The sequence below is a fragment of the Archocentrus centrarchus genome, chromosome 12, assembly GCF_007364275.1.
Source record: "Archocentrus centrarchus isolate MPI-CPG fArcCen1 chromosome 12, fArcCen1, whole genome shotgun sequence".
Classification (NCBI taxonomy): Eukaryota; Metazoa; Chordata; class Actinopteri; order Cichliformes; family Cichlidae; genus Archocentrus; species Archocentrus centrarchus.
The window spans coordinates 23,866,970-23,883,745 of NC_044357.1; the positions used below are offsets into that span (position 1 = coordinate 23,866,970).

The window sequence follows — 16,776 nt, forward strand, 5'->3', positions numbered from 1 at the left end:
TACTAAAAACCTCCGCTTTGCTGTAATATCACTTTGATTAGGAAATGAATTCCACAGACTGACTCGTTATAATGTTGGCATCCTATCACAGCACCCACACTCAGTGAGCTCGTTAGAGCTGAAGCTGAATGGCTAGGTGCTTTATTTTATACACCTGTGACTGAAAACACCTGAAGTCAAAGCTGAACAGGTAATACTGTTGGCCATAGTACAGTACGGCTGCACAAGCTGATGAATGACCTCCTTTTAGTGCCAAATAAAGCTGCACAGGTCTGACCTGCACACGCTCAGTACTGTTCCCTGATCAGCCTAAGCTTGAGCTGCAGTAAGTAGTTGGTGGGTGTTTAACTTTTTCCATCATCAAACTCACTTAATTTGACCTTTAATTGTTTGAGGGCATCAGCAGCTGACTGTAAACATTTGTTAGCACTGGAAGACGCTGTTTTCATGCCACAAGGGACGGATGTCATTTTAGACATCCAAGAGAGCACGTGGAACACAAACATTTATAATGAATCTCTAACGTTTATCTCCGTTCTTCAGCCCTCTCCTCCTCTTCCTCTCCTCCTTCATGTCCTTTATTTTCTTCTTTCCTTCAGTCTTTGATTTAGTCCAGCTTCTTCTGTTTCCTGACATTTCCACATCCAAATCTTCCTTTCATCTCAAAAGCTTTGCACTTAATTCTGCAGTGCTGGGTTGGAGGAGCTGCTCAGGACTAAAAGTGTAGGTGTGTGTGTTGTGGTGACTGCAGGCAGCTAGTAATTGAAAAGCCAGGACGTCGGTGCCCGGAACCCCGTGACCTCGTATTGAGGAGCGACCATTGATTTCTACAGAGCTAGAGAGAGAGGGACGGAGCGAGGTGTGAGGAGAAAGAAATTAGAGAAGTGAAACTGAGAGAGGAGGAGAGAGAAGGAAGGATGAGAGGAAACCAGAGAGGACGAGGAAGCAGAGAATAAATAACAAAGGAAGTAGAATGAAAATGTAGTAAATGCTGCCCAGTACTGCAGTGGGGAAAAAAGAGCAACCTCGAGGGGTAAACGTGGGACTTTTTATCCCCACTGAACACCAGAAGTAAGTGATAACCAAGGAGCCAAAAACTGCAGTTCCTCTGGTGGTCGCTTTAGGCTGGCATTAATCATTAAAGACCACAGTTTTAATTCCTGGGCTTCTGCAGGTCAGACTATTTAGATCAGTTTCTGTCAATAAAGATGTGCCTGAGTCTGCTGATGAATTATTTTCTGTGCCCTCATTTTAAAGCAGAACCAAAAAGGCAAAGGCGGGTCAGGCGACTTTGTTTGGGAACGACGTAGTGGTCGATATAAGCCGGGGTGCACCGAGCTCAGCATAGTTTACAGGCTACTTGATTCCCTTTCACCTGCATGCTGCCTGTTTACACTCATTTGTGGAGGTGTATTGGCTCCTGTCCATTGGCATTAGCAATGTCAGCCTAGTTCAGCAAACGTACGCAGCCTGCAGCACAAAGTCCTCCTACTTCAGCTTGAGAGCAAACCAAGCAGGAATCTGCTGGACTGTTAATATAAACTTAGCCAAAGCAGTAAAGCTAAAATCTTACAGTCAAGCTCTTCTGTCACTTCCTGCTGCGTTAACAAACGCCAACGTTGCACAACAGTTCCCAGCAAGTCGTTCTTCGGTTTCCCACGCTTTGTCCTCCTTATCAGGCATCTGACCCACAGGTAATAGAAAGACAATGTCACGAGATTAACAGCTACACAATGGGCCACTGTTTCCCTGGCAACAGAGGGAGGAAGGCGAGCAGGAGGTATGGGATGGAGTGATTAAAAGGGGAGAGGAGGAGGAGGGTTAAAGGGGAGAAGTGAGTAGGTTGATTACTGAGAGGAGATGGATGCTGGAATGACTGCAGTGAGAGAAAACAGAGCAGAGTGACACCGAGCAGAAAAGAACGAAGAGACGAGGGAGGCGATGGAGTCATTAAAGACAGACGGGTTCGTGGGAGAGGTTAAAGAGAAGAGAGGAGAGGTACGAGGTAATGATGATCAGTCTAACAAAAAATGTGGGATGAGATAAAGAAGAAAAACATTAAATAACAAAATGAATTCATCAACACTGCAGGATGAATTTACTACAAACAAATCATCATGAGACCACGAGTCTGATTTGGGACCCCCTTGACTTGACTGGCTTTTGCAGCTGCTTCAGCAAGTTGGCATAGTATTCTCCATTGATAGTTTGGCCTTTTTGAGGGTAGTCAGTGAGCACGATGCCCGTTGCATCTCAGAAGACAGAAACCATCACCTTCCCTGCTGATGACACCACCTTGGCCCTCTTTGGTGGGGGAGAAGATGGGTGTCTCCACTGCGTGGACTGCCGTTTGGTCTCTGGCTCTAAGCGGTGAACCCAACATTCATCTTGGGTGAGGAAACATTCAATAAAACGGTCTGAATTTGCTTCAAAAAGTGCCAAGTTCGCCTGCGATATGACCAGCCTGGTGTGCTTTTGATCCAACGTTAAAAGTCGTGGCACTCGCCGAGCAGAAACCTTTGACATGCCAAGTTTGTTATGCTGAATGTTCTCGATGCCTGCAGGATTAGCTATCTGATTAACAGTTAAACGTTTGTCATCCATCACCATGTGGTGAACACGGTCAGTGTTTTCTTGGGTGGTGGCCGTGGCAGGATGTCATCTTGGGCCATCTTCAAGGCTCTCCCTACCCCTACTCATAATAACTGAACTGTTCTCTTAGGTCGAGATCAGGTAACTGACTTGGCCATTGAAGAATATCCCATTTCTTTTCCTTGAGAAAGTCTTGGGTTTGCTTTGGGTCATTATCCCTTTGACTGTGAAGTTGTGTCCACCCACTTTTGGAGCATCTGTCTGAATCTGAGCAGAGAGTACCACCCTGTACACTTCACGATTCATCCTGCTGCTTCTATTAGCAGCCACAGCATCCAAACACCAGTGATCCAGATCCACTGGCAGCCACACATGTCCATACTGTAATGTTATCTCCACCATGTCTGGCAGGTAATGTGGAATGCTAGCCTCTTGTCTTCCTCTTCCCATCATTCTGGTACAAGTTAGAGTCTAAAGAACTGTTCAGCCTTTTTTAGATGTTTTCCAGCAAAGTCTAATCTGACCTTTCTGGTCTTGAGTGTAACCAGTGGTTTGCACCTCATTGTAAACTCAATGTTTTTATATTTGTGAAGGCGTCTCTTAAGTGTAGGCTTTGACAATGATACACTTACTTCTTCAAGAGTGCTTTTGACTTGGTTAGATTTCACATGAAAGTAATTCTGTCATTATCCACTTTGCCTTCTGTGGTCTTTCTATCAGTAATTAGCAGGTATGTGAGTCCATGCGATGTATCCGTGTAGTTTATGGATGCAAATATTGAGGCGCTTATGTTAGCAAGTTTTTGCTAACCAAGCTAGGTAGCATTAGCTGATAACTTATGGTCACTTTCGTTTTCAAAAAACCGACTGGGCAAAGACCAAAACGCTAACTTTGAGGGTTCAAGTCCAAAACCAAAAGGTGACATGACAGTGGCCACATATGTTTTATATTTAAAACACCCCACCTAAAACTTTAAGGTATAAAATGAATATATGAATTTACAGTTTAATATCATAGTATGTTTTATTACAAAAAAAATAACAGGAGAATCAGTTGTACATGGATAAGACCATTGTGATTTCTTTATTGATTTTTTTTCTTCTTTTATACATAGAGTGGAACAACAATTATTCTCCAAATAGCTCCTTCATGTTTGATCATCAGTTTTATTCCACACCACAAGTTTGCAGTCACTTCACTTTTTCTGTTCCAAACAAATGTCAAAAATAAAAATGTCTCATTGGACTTTTGATTACAGTATGACAAATATGACAAAATGTAAAGAAAAGGGAAAAATAAAATAACATTAAAAAAAGTTAAAAACAAAGGATTAAAATGGTGTTTAGGGTGAGGTTTTGGCGGGAGAATATGTGATTGGATGATACAGGCGAGGTTTTGGCGGGAAAGCATGTGATTGGATAACGTAAGAAAATGTGTTTTTAAGAGGAAACTGCTATAATTATTCTCCACTGCAGTGTCTGTGGTAATTAAAAACGTGGACAGGTTGTGATTTTGTCCACATACTGACTTTATGGCTCTGCCACTTTGACCTTTGACCCAATACTGTTGATGCTGCTGATGCTGAAACCAGGAATTCTGACTGAATTTCTGTTTATATGCACAAAAGAAATGAGGCTAAATGTACAAATTTTATCTTATTGGTTTGATGTAAAACTTTTCATCTTACTTGTGCAAGTTAGTGTTAGGTACACATAAGTTATTAATAAGTTAATAACTTAGGCGACTTGTGAGCTTTTGATTTTATGAGTTTTTTTTTTTTTTTAGGAAAACTTAATGGTAACCAGGGCATTAAAAAGTAACATTTGTATCCATGTGGGTTTATAGCAAAAAGATAAAACAGAAAATAAAAATATGGATTTAGCATATTAATTTATCTTTACCACCAGATTAAAAAAAAAAAAAAGCAAAAATATACCTGACAAGGACAAAAAAAAAAAAGTTTTCCAAAGTCCGTCTGTTAATTTTGGGGGGTAGATGCCATTTTCTGTTATGATCCTGCTTAAGTTACAATAACACTGGAAGTGCTCTGTTTTCAGTAACACTGCATGAATTTTAACACAATCACAAAACACTCATCTTGAAAATGTTTTTTTTTCCATCTGTCGGAAACACTGAAGTAACTTTAACTTTCACTGAGCGTTAATTCAGTTACTGAGTTATGGAGGACCATTTGTGACAAGATTCTCAACAATAGAAATACTTTTCTTTTGACATTGAAGTAACTTGAATTTGATCATCAGTCCATTTGTTTGTTGGCTCTTGTTGTTCAAAGATGGCAGGTAAAAAATAAGATTAAATTTTGAGCTTCTCCTAAGCTGATGCTCCCATAATCCAAATGGAAGCAAGTTATCAGGTTAAACATCAGCAGGTCAAAGGTGTGCTAATGCGAGATGCAACACAAAGGTCTGTTTGTATAGCATATAGTGATGGAAATGAAACAAGAAGATGACAACAAGAAGATGGTTAATAATAAGACTCACAATGCATTACATGGCTAGCTAATTATACTCATGCATAAAATCTGGGCTATAGAACTGCTGTATGGATTATGTAATGTGATGCTAGCATTACTGCACAGGACAGAAAGCCAAATAAAAATGTAAAAGAAATACGTGAAAGCAGCTGTTATTATTCTGGGCTGAAACATGATTGTGGCATCATTCCAACAATGTTCCCAATCGGAAAAATATCCACAAGTGGACAAAAACCCCTTCAAAAGAAGCAGAGACCAAAAAAAAAAAACATTTAAAATGATGCATCCCTCAATCCTTGGCAGATGGGACAAAGAGAGAACAGCAATACATCAACAAGAAAGAGAGCATAGAAGAAGACAAGCATTTTTAATTTTTGGTTTTAGCGCACCTTTTTAACTATCACAAAAAATCACAACTTAAAAATGTATAAAGCTTTTTACCCCACATTTGTTTCATTTTAAAGTTACAGTTACCAAAAAAAGGAAGAAGAGCAAGTGAATAATTTATGACATACGCTATAATAACATCATCCTAACACTAGTGTCTATGAGGTATATCTGCAACAGTTTGGTAAAGAGAGCACGGTCTGCGCACAACGCTCACAACTTTGTCTCCATGTTTTTTTTTTTTTTAAAGCTTTGCAACCATTTAAGAAGAAGAAGAAGAAGAAGAAAGAGGAAGAGGAAGGCAAGGAGCTGAATTTCCACCTGAACTGGTCGTTTCTTTGGTTTCTTTCTTGCTCAAGATCGTAAAATTGTTAATTCAGAAACTCAAGCGCTTTGAGGTCTTGCAGTGACACGTTTGATCTCCATTCTATGATCACAGAATCAACATAAAATCTGCTATAAAGTCACAATATATCAAATTTATTTTCACAGTGTTGCAAATTAAGCGGAGATGGTGATAAAATGGGTTTGCAAGCATGTTCTGTGATCAGTCGTTCTTTTGATCGCAAATAATAAAAGTTATGTTTTTCTTTACTTAAACTTTATGTCTCTTTGGTTTCCATATATAAAAACATCCATTTAATCTCGCTGTGCAAATTCCTGGTGGCTTGAAACCAACATTTATTTCTGTATTAGAAAACTTTAAGGTTTTGTGGAGTTGGGAATTCACCTAATGTTGGTCAAAAATTTTAATGTCTTATATTTCTTTGGCTTTCTGTATATATGGTAGGCCAGGAAGTAAAAAATCACCATATAATCAATAGAATAGTTTGTTATATGAATTAATTGGAGAGAGAGAGAGAGAATGGGTTCGATGGTATGTTGTGACTTTGTTGCGGTCATAATACTTATATTACTGTTGGGGGAAAATGCAAAAAAAAAAAAAAAACTACAATGGAGATGACAAATTCCTGATCCAGAAACATCGCTCAATCAAACTAACAAACTCTGATGAGACTGTATCCAGTAGAATTGCTGTAAAACAGCTTTTCAGAAACTATAATCATAATTATTTCAGGGACGCTGTGAAGTTTGTTAGCATGTTATGTAAACATGCTGAAAAATCGAATTTCTTGTGATCACAATAAATTACTGTGTGGATAAAGATAATGCAAAAAAAGAAAAAAGATTAATGACAAAAACACTAAATTTTGACGTGTCCATGAGGTCAAACTACTTCATTCATCTCTGTGTTCATTCTTGATCATCTGCATCAGACTAGCTTTAAGCAAACATGAGATTAACATCTGCATTCAACATCAACCAGATCAAATGTGGTAACCCAGCTCAGGAAAGCGAGGGGACAGCAGGTAGAAGAGAGGAGTTAAACTGAGGAGGAAACCTTTGGTATTTGCTCTGTTTCTTTGCTTTGATTGTGCTGCAAAGCACCAAAGAGCAGTGAAGAACCTCAGCAGTGGCGGCCTCGCTGAGGTTTCTCCCTTTTCGTGGGAACAGAAAGTTTATAGCACAACAGAGAGATCTAGACTTCGCTTTGGTTCAAGCAAGGCACTCATCCAAGGTTATCTCATACTTTGCAACAAAAGCGCTCTCTTTGTTTTCCGAAGTAGCCTGGTTTGGAAAAGCAAAGTGTGTCAATCAACCCTAAAATTTTTCAGAGGTTTCTTCTGCCACCATTTGGCTTCCCCAGTTGATTTTTAAGCCAAATGCTTGTGAGAAGGGAAGTAAAATGGTGCAGCTGGATGCGTAGATCTCAGATATTTGATGCTACTTGCATATTGCTGCTGCTATGAGAGAAAAAAATACTGTTTTATTAACTGAAGACAGTTACATGACTTTAAGACATTGTGGCTCCCTTTTCCTTCAGTCTCCTGAACCACTTTGGTATGCTTTGCTTTTCCAAGCAGGCCTGTGAGATCAGTGTAAAGTTGGTGGAGTATTTTGTCTCATCATCTGTCTCACAAATGTGGTTTGTTTTTTTTTGTCTAGGGGATGCAGAAGGACCCACAGAGCAGAGCAAAGAAGCTCACAAATGACTCTTATTTCATTTCTTGAGATGTTTCTTGTTTGCATTTTAGAGCAAAGCAAAAAATGTCTAACATTACCTGGTAGACTTTTAGCACTATCACAGTGGGCAGGATTCAATTATTTTGACGCATCCTCAATAGAACAATTAAGAGGGTCAGAAATGGTTCGTTTGGCTCCTTCCTGCTCAAACACAGTGTCACATCATTGCAGTTGCTGTGCAGCACTAAGTTGTAACAATCAGCCATCTAATTAAAAAAAAAAAAAAAAGAGTCCTGAAAGAGTGTTGAGGATGAAGCAACAAGACTTTGGTGTCTGAACAGAACACATATCATCCAATAGGTGTTTATTACTTGTTTAAAGGGCTGGTTGTCTTATTACTGCGGTCTTTATGGTTCAGTGCAGTGATGCTAAGAGCTTCCAGCTTTTATATTTCAGTGCAAAGCATCGTTATTGGTCGTTTTTACTTTTGTATCTCAGTGTAAAGGCTTTTATTTTGCTTCTGTATGTTATACAATTACATTTAGTAGAAGTAGGCCTGTCACAATAACTAATTGTAGTTAATTTACCAACTACATCTGGCTGTACATTATATGTAAAAGATGCAGATTTTTACATTAAATTGTGGGGCTCTTCTTTTCGATGTTCCGGAGCCATTTAGCGGTTGCACGTATTTCTGAATTTAAAAAACTTATCACATGAAATGTTTGAGTTACGACTGAGCCCAGATATTCTGCATCCAGCTGGATCCTACATGATACCTGCCTCTTTCCCTTCTTTGCACTTTGTGTGGATAAAAGGTTGAGTGGGGCTAAAGGAGAAGCAGGGAAAGGAGAGAAAGAGGAAGTAAGAATAAGAGAAAAAAGAAACCGTAGAATCTGTGGGATTATTAATAAAACAGAGAAAGCACAAAAGCATGGAGCTGAGCGCAGACCGTACCGAAGAGGAAACAAATCTTTGGTTTCTTTGGTTTCATCAACACGATTAAAAGGACAAATGGAAAGTCAGTGAGGTAGCCTCTCTGGTTCTCACTACTGAAATAGAAAGTTTTTTTCTTTTTACACACAACAGACAAAGTCAGTCTTGGAAGCAGCTAGCTCTAAGGGACTCCTCAGTTTTCCTTCGTAACAAGCGAAACAAGTTGGTGTGTTGGCATTCACGCAGTCACACGTGTTGAAATCCTGATAACAGCAGGCATTTCACTTCCTGTTTATAGTACCTGGACCATGACATGGTTTATTTAGAGTTTATGGACTCTTTGAAGGGGATGTGCATATGCATATGGTTTGATTTATAAACTATCAGGCTTCTGGTGCTCACATATACTGTATGTAAAAGATGGACGTAGCCTTTGATTAGGGTCTGAAAAGTGAAGCCAATGCACGACCTGCATTCTTTATAATGGCCAGCAGGGGGTGGCTGCTCAGGTTGCAAAAAAGAAGTCAAATTGCATTAAAGTCTATGGGAAAACGACCCTACTTCTCACTGTATTTACAACCCCAGTAAACACTTTTCAGCTAAGTTTATGGTCTTAACTGATAGTTTGAAGTCTTCTTCATGACAGAACAATGTTCTTTTTATAAATGATGGTCCCAGAGTAACAGATAATAAAGTAGGGTATGCTTTTAGAGCGCAGTTAGTATGAATAGTTCCTGAGTCGGGCCCACCTTTCACTTGTGATGTTTAGTTCCACAAAACCAAGATGGTGACGACCAAAAGGCTCGAGGCGAAGCTTTAAAATGGCACGTCACCGTGGCTACATTCATGCTTTATGTACAATATACGGGGGCCCTCCAAAAAAAAATCTGGTACACACCTGACAATATGTCTTAGACTTGTAAAAAATTAAATAAAAATTATCTATCCATATCCTCGTCATCCTCTCTTGGACTACATAAAACTGTTTTTGATTTGCTGAATCTAAAATGTAACAAATAGGGCTTGAAAATGTTGGTTTTGAAGAAGTGTGCATGATAATATGAATAAGAGCTTTAGCGGGGTGTGAGCTGCGTGGATGTAAACACACACAGTTTATTGGCCTCTCAAGGATTCCAGTTATCTTTGGTGAGTCAGTTCATATCAGCATGTGGCCCTTCACTTCACCTGATCAAGTGTCACTAGAACATCAGTCTGAAATTCATTGCTTGTTCAACAATGGTCAGCAGGATGCAAACAAATCAGCAACAAAACAATAAATTAGCCACAAAAATCACAGGGAGGAAAAAGAAAAGCAGATGCAGTGCTCATCATTCAGTAGGCTAGTATTTGTCATCAAGAGATTGTTTTCATTTCCAAAAAACAAAAATCATTACCAGGACAAACAAAACAAAACGACAAACAAACAAACAAAAATCCCCCAAAAAACAAAACCCAAAACTAGATCGGCTAAAGAGTGAGAGCAAGTGTTGACATTCAGAAGTACGCGAGTCTAAATCGACATTTCTACATTGTTTTGTCATTAAGTCTAAACATTCATAACACAACATCTCATTTGCTTTTAAAAGTAAAGCTAGCTAAGAATAAATTAACAGGCCTGGCAAACGCACTGCATCTTTGATGCACCTAACATTCTTAAATACTCATAAATATTCAGCAAAAAACAATTACATCTAATTAAATAACATTAAATTATCATTAAGTACAAAACTAGTGTGTTCTAAAACACCTCATAAATAAATACAGCATTGAACGGAAAGGAAAAGGAAAATACAGTGTAAACTTTGGCAAAGCTAATCATCATCAAGGTAAAAGGGCTCAGAGGGAGATTTGGCAACAAAAATTTGTTCGCTTAAATTAATTCACAATTAAAAACATAAATTACATTAAATTAAAAAAAAAATCACATATTGCAAAAAAATCCTAGAAAGGAATACAGTAGTAGTAAAATTTGGCAAATAATTTTTAAGTAGTTAAAAACAAGCAATGAAAACCTCTTTGGGACTGTTTTTTGGTTTCATACCCTTCTTATTTCATTTTTATTTATTTTTGTTGGTTTGGCAGGTTTAGCCTGTATTAAATCCAGACAGAACTGCAAGTGGGAATGGAAAATGGCCACCACCCCCTGAGCCGTAAGCCACGCCCCCTCCTTTGGGCGCGGTTAGCAGGACGGGCGGTTCAGGTGGGTGGTGGATTTCTTTGGACTAGAAGCTTTACATACAGAAAGACAGAGAGAAAACTAAGGATAAAGCTATTTGACCGATATTTTAGCAGTTTCTCTCAGCAGGTGTCGACTTGGTGTTTTTTGGTTTGGTTTTATTTATTGTTGTCGTATACACGGGAGCAGCAGCGTAGTTCCTCCCCCCTAAGGAACGAGCTAACATGGGCTTTCTTTGCTACTGAGAGGGTTTTTTGTGAGGTTTCTCCTACAGCATGGCAAAGTGAGTACAACAAACTCAAAATATATTTTTCAGAAACTTTCTGGACACCTTTAAAAACTTTTCAACCCCAGCCAAGCAATGTTTTTGTCCTTTAGCTGAAACTCAACTCTGGGTTACTATAATTATAGTTTATTGTACAGGTTTTGTGGTACAAATCCAGCCTAAATCAGCCAGACTTTTTCTTGTTTAACTGATTTCTAGCTGGGTTTGGGTTGAAAAGTACAAAGTTAGACTCGGTGTTAAAGAAACTGATTGAAAAAGAAAAGGTGACAGGGTGCTATTGTTAGTACAGCAAAAAATCTTTGGTATGCACCGTACAGTTCAAATAGCACTACCACTGTCACTCTTTCTATAGAAGGAAGTGTGCTGGACAACAGCAACTGGCAGGAATATTCAAACTGGGTGTAAGCATAATAACAACTAGCTTGTGTTATTTCTTAATGTTAATTCACCAAGCTCAAATATATTGTCCTGTTGGAGTTGCAGTAAATGGAGGTAGACTTTGACCTGTGTGAAAAGCTAAAAGTGAAGAGAAGCTTTTGATTTTCTTCCAAATACTCTAGTATTTATTCCTCGGTGTGCAGAAGTTCGTGTTTGTGTGTGGTGCGGTGGTAATGTTTGTGGATGACGATGGCTACATTGATGCCATGCTGAAGGAACAACCAATAAAAATAAAAGCTATAAGTTTTGGTTAAGTTCTCCATAGGAAAATAAAATTAGCTACTTGCAAACTAGTGGCCTTAAAAGCTTAGAAGCAGCTATTTACTAGCTAGCTAGCTTACGATCAAACTAGGTTATGTGAAATAAAGATACTGACTAAGTTTGTTGTCTTTTAATAAGGCTAACAGAATAACAGAAATGCTACCAAGATTTAAAATTAAATGACAAACAGGGTTACCATTTATTAGTTAGCTAACTTGTAAGCTATTCTGGGTTAGCATTTATGCTAACCCAGAATAGCTTACAAGTTAGCTAACTATCTTAAGGACTAAACTAGATTAGCCTGTAAGCTAACCCAAAATAATTTACAAACTAGCTCATAAGATAGCTAGACAGCTTACAATCAGAGTGAGTTTTCTAAAAGAAACATGTTGACTAAGGTTGTTGGTTTTAATGAAGCTAAAAAAAAAATGCAGAAAATCCTACCTGTTTTAAAACACAAACTAGATTAGCCATAATGGTAATTCAGAATAGTTTATAAGCTAGCTAGCTAGTTTACAATCAAAGTGAGTTTATTTTTTAAAGAAAAGTGTTGACTGAGTTTGTTGGTTTTAACGAGCTAACAGAAAGAAGGAATTGCTACTTGTTTTAAGTTAAAACACAAACAAGTTGGATTAGCCTTTAAGCTAACACTAAATGTTTACCAGGTAATAGGTATACAAAAATAATAAAAACCTACAAGACATCACTCTCAGCAACAGTAGCTATGCTTCAGGTGTGTTCATGCTGGTTAACCAAAGTGGATGCTTTACCTTTTTGGGTGGGGGGAGAAGAACTGCTACTGGAGTTAACGGTGAATCTTTGGTTTGTTAGCTGATGAGGTTTCTGTTGTTCTTTTAACCTTTTTTTTACTTTGAAAAACTGCATAGGCACACGTTAAAGACACTCTTCAACCGTGAGAGACACATTAATGTTCTGCCTTTTTCTGGGGGTCGAAGGGAAGAAAATGGTCGACGGTGTCCACCGTTTGTTCCTTCCCTTCTTCCCATGTGGTTTTACCCTTTTCAGTCCCCAACTTGCTTCCCCTTAAAGATGGCCTGACACAATATCAGGCAGAACAAAGCTACTTCTCCACTCTCGTGATGTCATCCTTCCTCATATTCTCCCTTCATCTCCTTGTTGTCGTTGTCCTCCATCCTCGACGTTGTCGCCTCCACTCTTTTTTTTTGTTTTTTTTTTCTTTTCTTTTTGGTAATAATTCTCTTCCATCATCAGTTTTTTTTTCCATTTTTTTGGAACAGTTAGGTGCAGAAAAAAGGTTTTCTTTGGTTTCGATTTGTCAATAAATAGAAAAAGTCTCAAGTGTCCATTTTTTTTTATTTTAAATCGTTCTTAAAGCCTTTGGCTTGTCTCTAACCAGGCCAAGACTCAGCCTGGGGTTTCTAAAGAGTAGGGGCTGCTGACTGACGCCTTTCCTTTGGTTTGGTTTCTTTTTCTTTTCTTCTCTTTTCATTATTTTATTTTTATTTATTTTTTTGGTTTGATAGCTTGAGTGAAAAATGATTGATGAGGTGAATGCAGATGGTAAAAGATACTAAAGTTGAGCTGGAGGTGACAGCGGTTGAGGTTTTGTGAGTGCGTTAGTATTTACATCATGTGTAAAGGCTGTACAGTGCGACAGTAATACCTTTAAATCAGTGGGTGTTGAAGCATTTGGTAGCGATGGATGCTTGGACACAGACGGTCACAGAGACGGGCAGATTTTTTTGTGTGTTTGTCACGGCCCATCTGTCTGTTGATCATCCCTTTTGTCAAGCATCCAACTTTCCTATGCTGCAAACAAATTCAGTGTTGTCCTCAAACTTGCATTGTATTACAGCAGATCTTTCCAAGTGGCAAGCAAGAGGCGTTTGCTTATCTTGATAAAGGGATGCCCACTTTATGACCGAAGATTCGTAATCATTTTTTTGCTGCATGAAGACCTGTTTTGCAGCCCACTGACCCTCTGGAAGAGATGGACTAGCCAGGCATCGTCTTTAGATTGTCCTCTTTAACTATTACAAAGGCCCTGATCCGCCTGGATAGTTCATCCTTCTTGGGCTCAGACGGTTAACTGGTTCTGCTGATGTATCGATGCGGTGGGAGTTTTGGTTTGTTTTTCTATGGTATTTTTGAAAGCAGCTCAAAGCTTTCCAAAAAGCATCTTGACTTTAGAGCTGGAAGGTTATCAACCCAGAACCCTTTGTGATCTTAAAAGCTTGGTTTTATGTTTTGCTGTTGTCGGCTAAAAAAGATATAAATCTCCTGATTCTGAACATTGTGATAACTGTCTGAAACAATGTTTGCTTCATTTTGTCATAAATCTATAGAAGGATAAACTAGAAAGTCCAACAAGAACTTCAGGGCAAGGTTCAAGAAATATACTTGGTGGATGGCAAACATCTCTTTGTTGCATCTATTTGTTTCAACTAAGGCTAGATGTTGAGAAAAGGTGGTTAGCTGACAGTTAGTCAGCATCAAAATGCTTGCGAGGTTAATGTGGCTGACTAATTGAAAGCCTTCTTGAAATTCTGTATTGACCATATCAGGACTTGCCATATCGCTTGATATGTCTGAACTGATTTTAGACCCATTTGAATAATGATCAAAGTATCTTTTGTCTTTCTGGGCTACAATTAGGTGTTGGCCTTCAAATCTACTTTCAGATTTGGGTCAGATAGTTATAAATTTCAGCTCTTGTCCAGTTTTCATTAAAAACCTTCTTTGTTCTTTGCAAACTAAGAAAGTGCTAATGCTAAGATGCTTTGTGGAGTGCGCTTGCCTCGTGGATGAGTTTATGGTAACACAAGTGATGGGTGGGTGAAGCAAGGGTAAACTGGAGCTTAGCTTTGGTTTGGCTGTGAATTCAGGGAAACGTTTGGGAAATGACTCTTTAAAGTTGTGCATGTGTGTATGAGTATTTCTGCAAAACGAGTACCTGTCTGAAACTTTTGTGTGTGTCTGCATGTGTGTGTTTGTACATTCGTATAGTACAGTGTGTAACAACAGACGGCGTATGGATTTCAGCCACTGTTTAAAAAAATGGCATCCTGAGTTTTCTACGATGTGAAGACCACTTGGCTTGGCAGAGAGCCCCGGTTCTATTGCAAAGAAAATGTGCTTCAAGATTGTGCTCACATACATCATATATAGTCATATATAATACACTAATACTCCGTCAAACTCTAAGTATGCTGAGAAAGCTTGTAGTTCTACATGTTGGCTCAAATTATGAGGAAGTTGCATGTGCCTTGGTGAGTGTTTGTGTAGGTGTGTATGTGTTTGTGCTTGCATATTTTGCCATTTCGAAATGTAAAAAAAAGCCTCACTGCCCCCCTTTAAAGAGTCAAATCTTTGCATGTTGTGTTTTATCTAAAATGTGATGGAAATTTTGTCATTTTATAAACAAGAGTTGGTTATGTTCCGTCATTAGAAAAATAATCAACCTTGAATTTTTCCCCCCAAAAAGAATTTTGTAACTAATGCTAATTTGGATTCAATTATTTTAAGTCTTGATTTGCTGTGATCACATAGAGTGCACTACCTTCTGTTTGATCAGTAATAAATTCTGATGCTCAATGATTGTGCAGTCTCTGAACACCAGCATCTGAATTAGAACTCTTCCTTGAACTTATCCGTGACCTTTGGACATGTGAGGGTTAAAATATCACAAAATTTCCACACAACTCTTTCTTATCCCAGAGCTTCTATCACATTCTGCAGTCTTAAAGCTTTCCTTGGTTTCCTGTTTGGTTGGTTCCTAGCTTATATTGCATAATAAAAAACACGTATCGTCTTCTTGTCTTTGGTATTTGGGCTAGCATGTCATCTTATTGTTCTAAAGGAGACATCGGTAGTGAACGTCTATGAGGTTTGTATGTTTTAAAGATGAATTTACCCTTCAGCTTCTTTATGGATGTATGATGAATTTGAAAAAGGCGGTTTGGCTAAAACAAGTCGTAGCAGTGAGCAGCCCCTCTCTCAGTTTATCACCCTCGACAAAAGAAAAAAAAAACAGACAAAAAAATAATGTAAAAAGTTTGGTTTTCCGTCACGCTTTGACAGGACGAAACCTCAACCCGCACCCTCAATCCCTCCCCAAAACTCCCACCCCCTCCCTGACTCCCCATCCCTTTCCTCTCTATCTATTATCACGCTTTGGTACAAGTGCTGGACGCTGAAGATTGGGCGCCGGGGCTAGCGCCATCATCTGTCCATTTGTCCAGGCTCCGGCGGCGGGCGTTCATGAAGAAGTTGCTGACGGTGGTGAGTTCGAGGCCCAGCTGCTGCGAGATAGTGAGCTGCATCTCCTTGGATGGCCGCTTGTTCTCCTTGAAGATGGCCAGTAGGGTGCGCCGCTGCAGGTCGGTAAAGACCAGCCGCGACTTCTTTGGCGTGTTGTTGCGGTCCTTTGACGTGTCTTGCTCCTTCCTCTTGCATGCTGTGAAACAGGGAGAGGGAGGAAGAAAAAATAGGAGGGAAAAAAGAGAAAAGTGTTAGTATTTGGACAACAGTTAAACGTTGGAGGAGGATTTAACAGCGTCTCTCACATGAAACACAAACAGAAGGTCTTGTTTGCAGATGCTCATGTTCCCGTGTTGCTCTGATCTGTGTACCTTCCATCTCGCCATGTTTTCCATTGTGCCACTGGGCTGAACTTTACCAACATGGTTCAGGCTGTTATGTTTCACTGATTAGAAAACACAGGAGTTGCATGAATGTTTGGTAACTAAGTGTGGTTTAACCTCGAGTGTACTCGGTTCATTTCCTAATTGATTTGGTTGTTTAGACTGCCGTGAAATCTGACCATCACACTCTAGCTATGAAGTGAACGACCAGAGTGAGACGGCATTGAAAAGCAGGTCCAGTGACTCTGAAAGACAGGCCAAAGGTAAATCCAAGTCTGAAAGTTTGTGTAAACACAGACTTTAAAAGGCCAGATCCAGCCCGCTGTGAGCTGCTAAAAATAATGGAGGCAACTTGGGCTGCACAAAGACCAGAGGTTAGAGCAGGAACAGGACTGTGAGCATGTACAGATTTGGACTAAACTAATATCAAAAACACTAATTTGTTCCACTCCTTATGTTGCAGGTGTATGATGGTTTATACAGGCTGAAGGAATATCATAAATAGCAATAAAACACTATAACACATCTATTTGAAAGGTTAAGTGCACAGAGTAGC

At 39.1% G+C, this 16,776-nt stretch overlaps 1 protein-coding gene and 1 long non-coding RNA gene across 2 annotated transcripts in view; one reads left to right on the plus strand and one right to left on the minus strand.

Moving 5' to 3' along the window:
- Positions 1-10,642: 10,642 nt before the first annotated feature.
- Positions 10,643-16,776, plus strand: part of LOC115789320 (uncharacterized) — a 69,628-nt gene continuing 63,494 nt past the window's right edge. Inside the window, exon 1 of the long non-coding RNA XR_004020682.1 lies at positions 10,643-10,893. This is a non-coding gene — a long non-coding RNA (uncharacterized LOC115789320). The remainder of the gene's footprint in view (positions 10,894-16,776) is intronic.
- onecut2 (one cut homeobox 2) overlaps positions 15,744-16,776 on the minus strand; it is a 35,890-nt gene continuing 34,857 nt past the window's right edge. The window contains exon 2 of the mRNA XM_030742689.1: positions 15,744-16,033. Coding sequence (XP_030598549.1) covers positions 15,744-16,033 — 290 coding nt within the window. The remainder of the gene's footprint in view (positions 16,034-16,776) is intronic.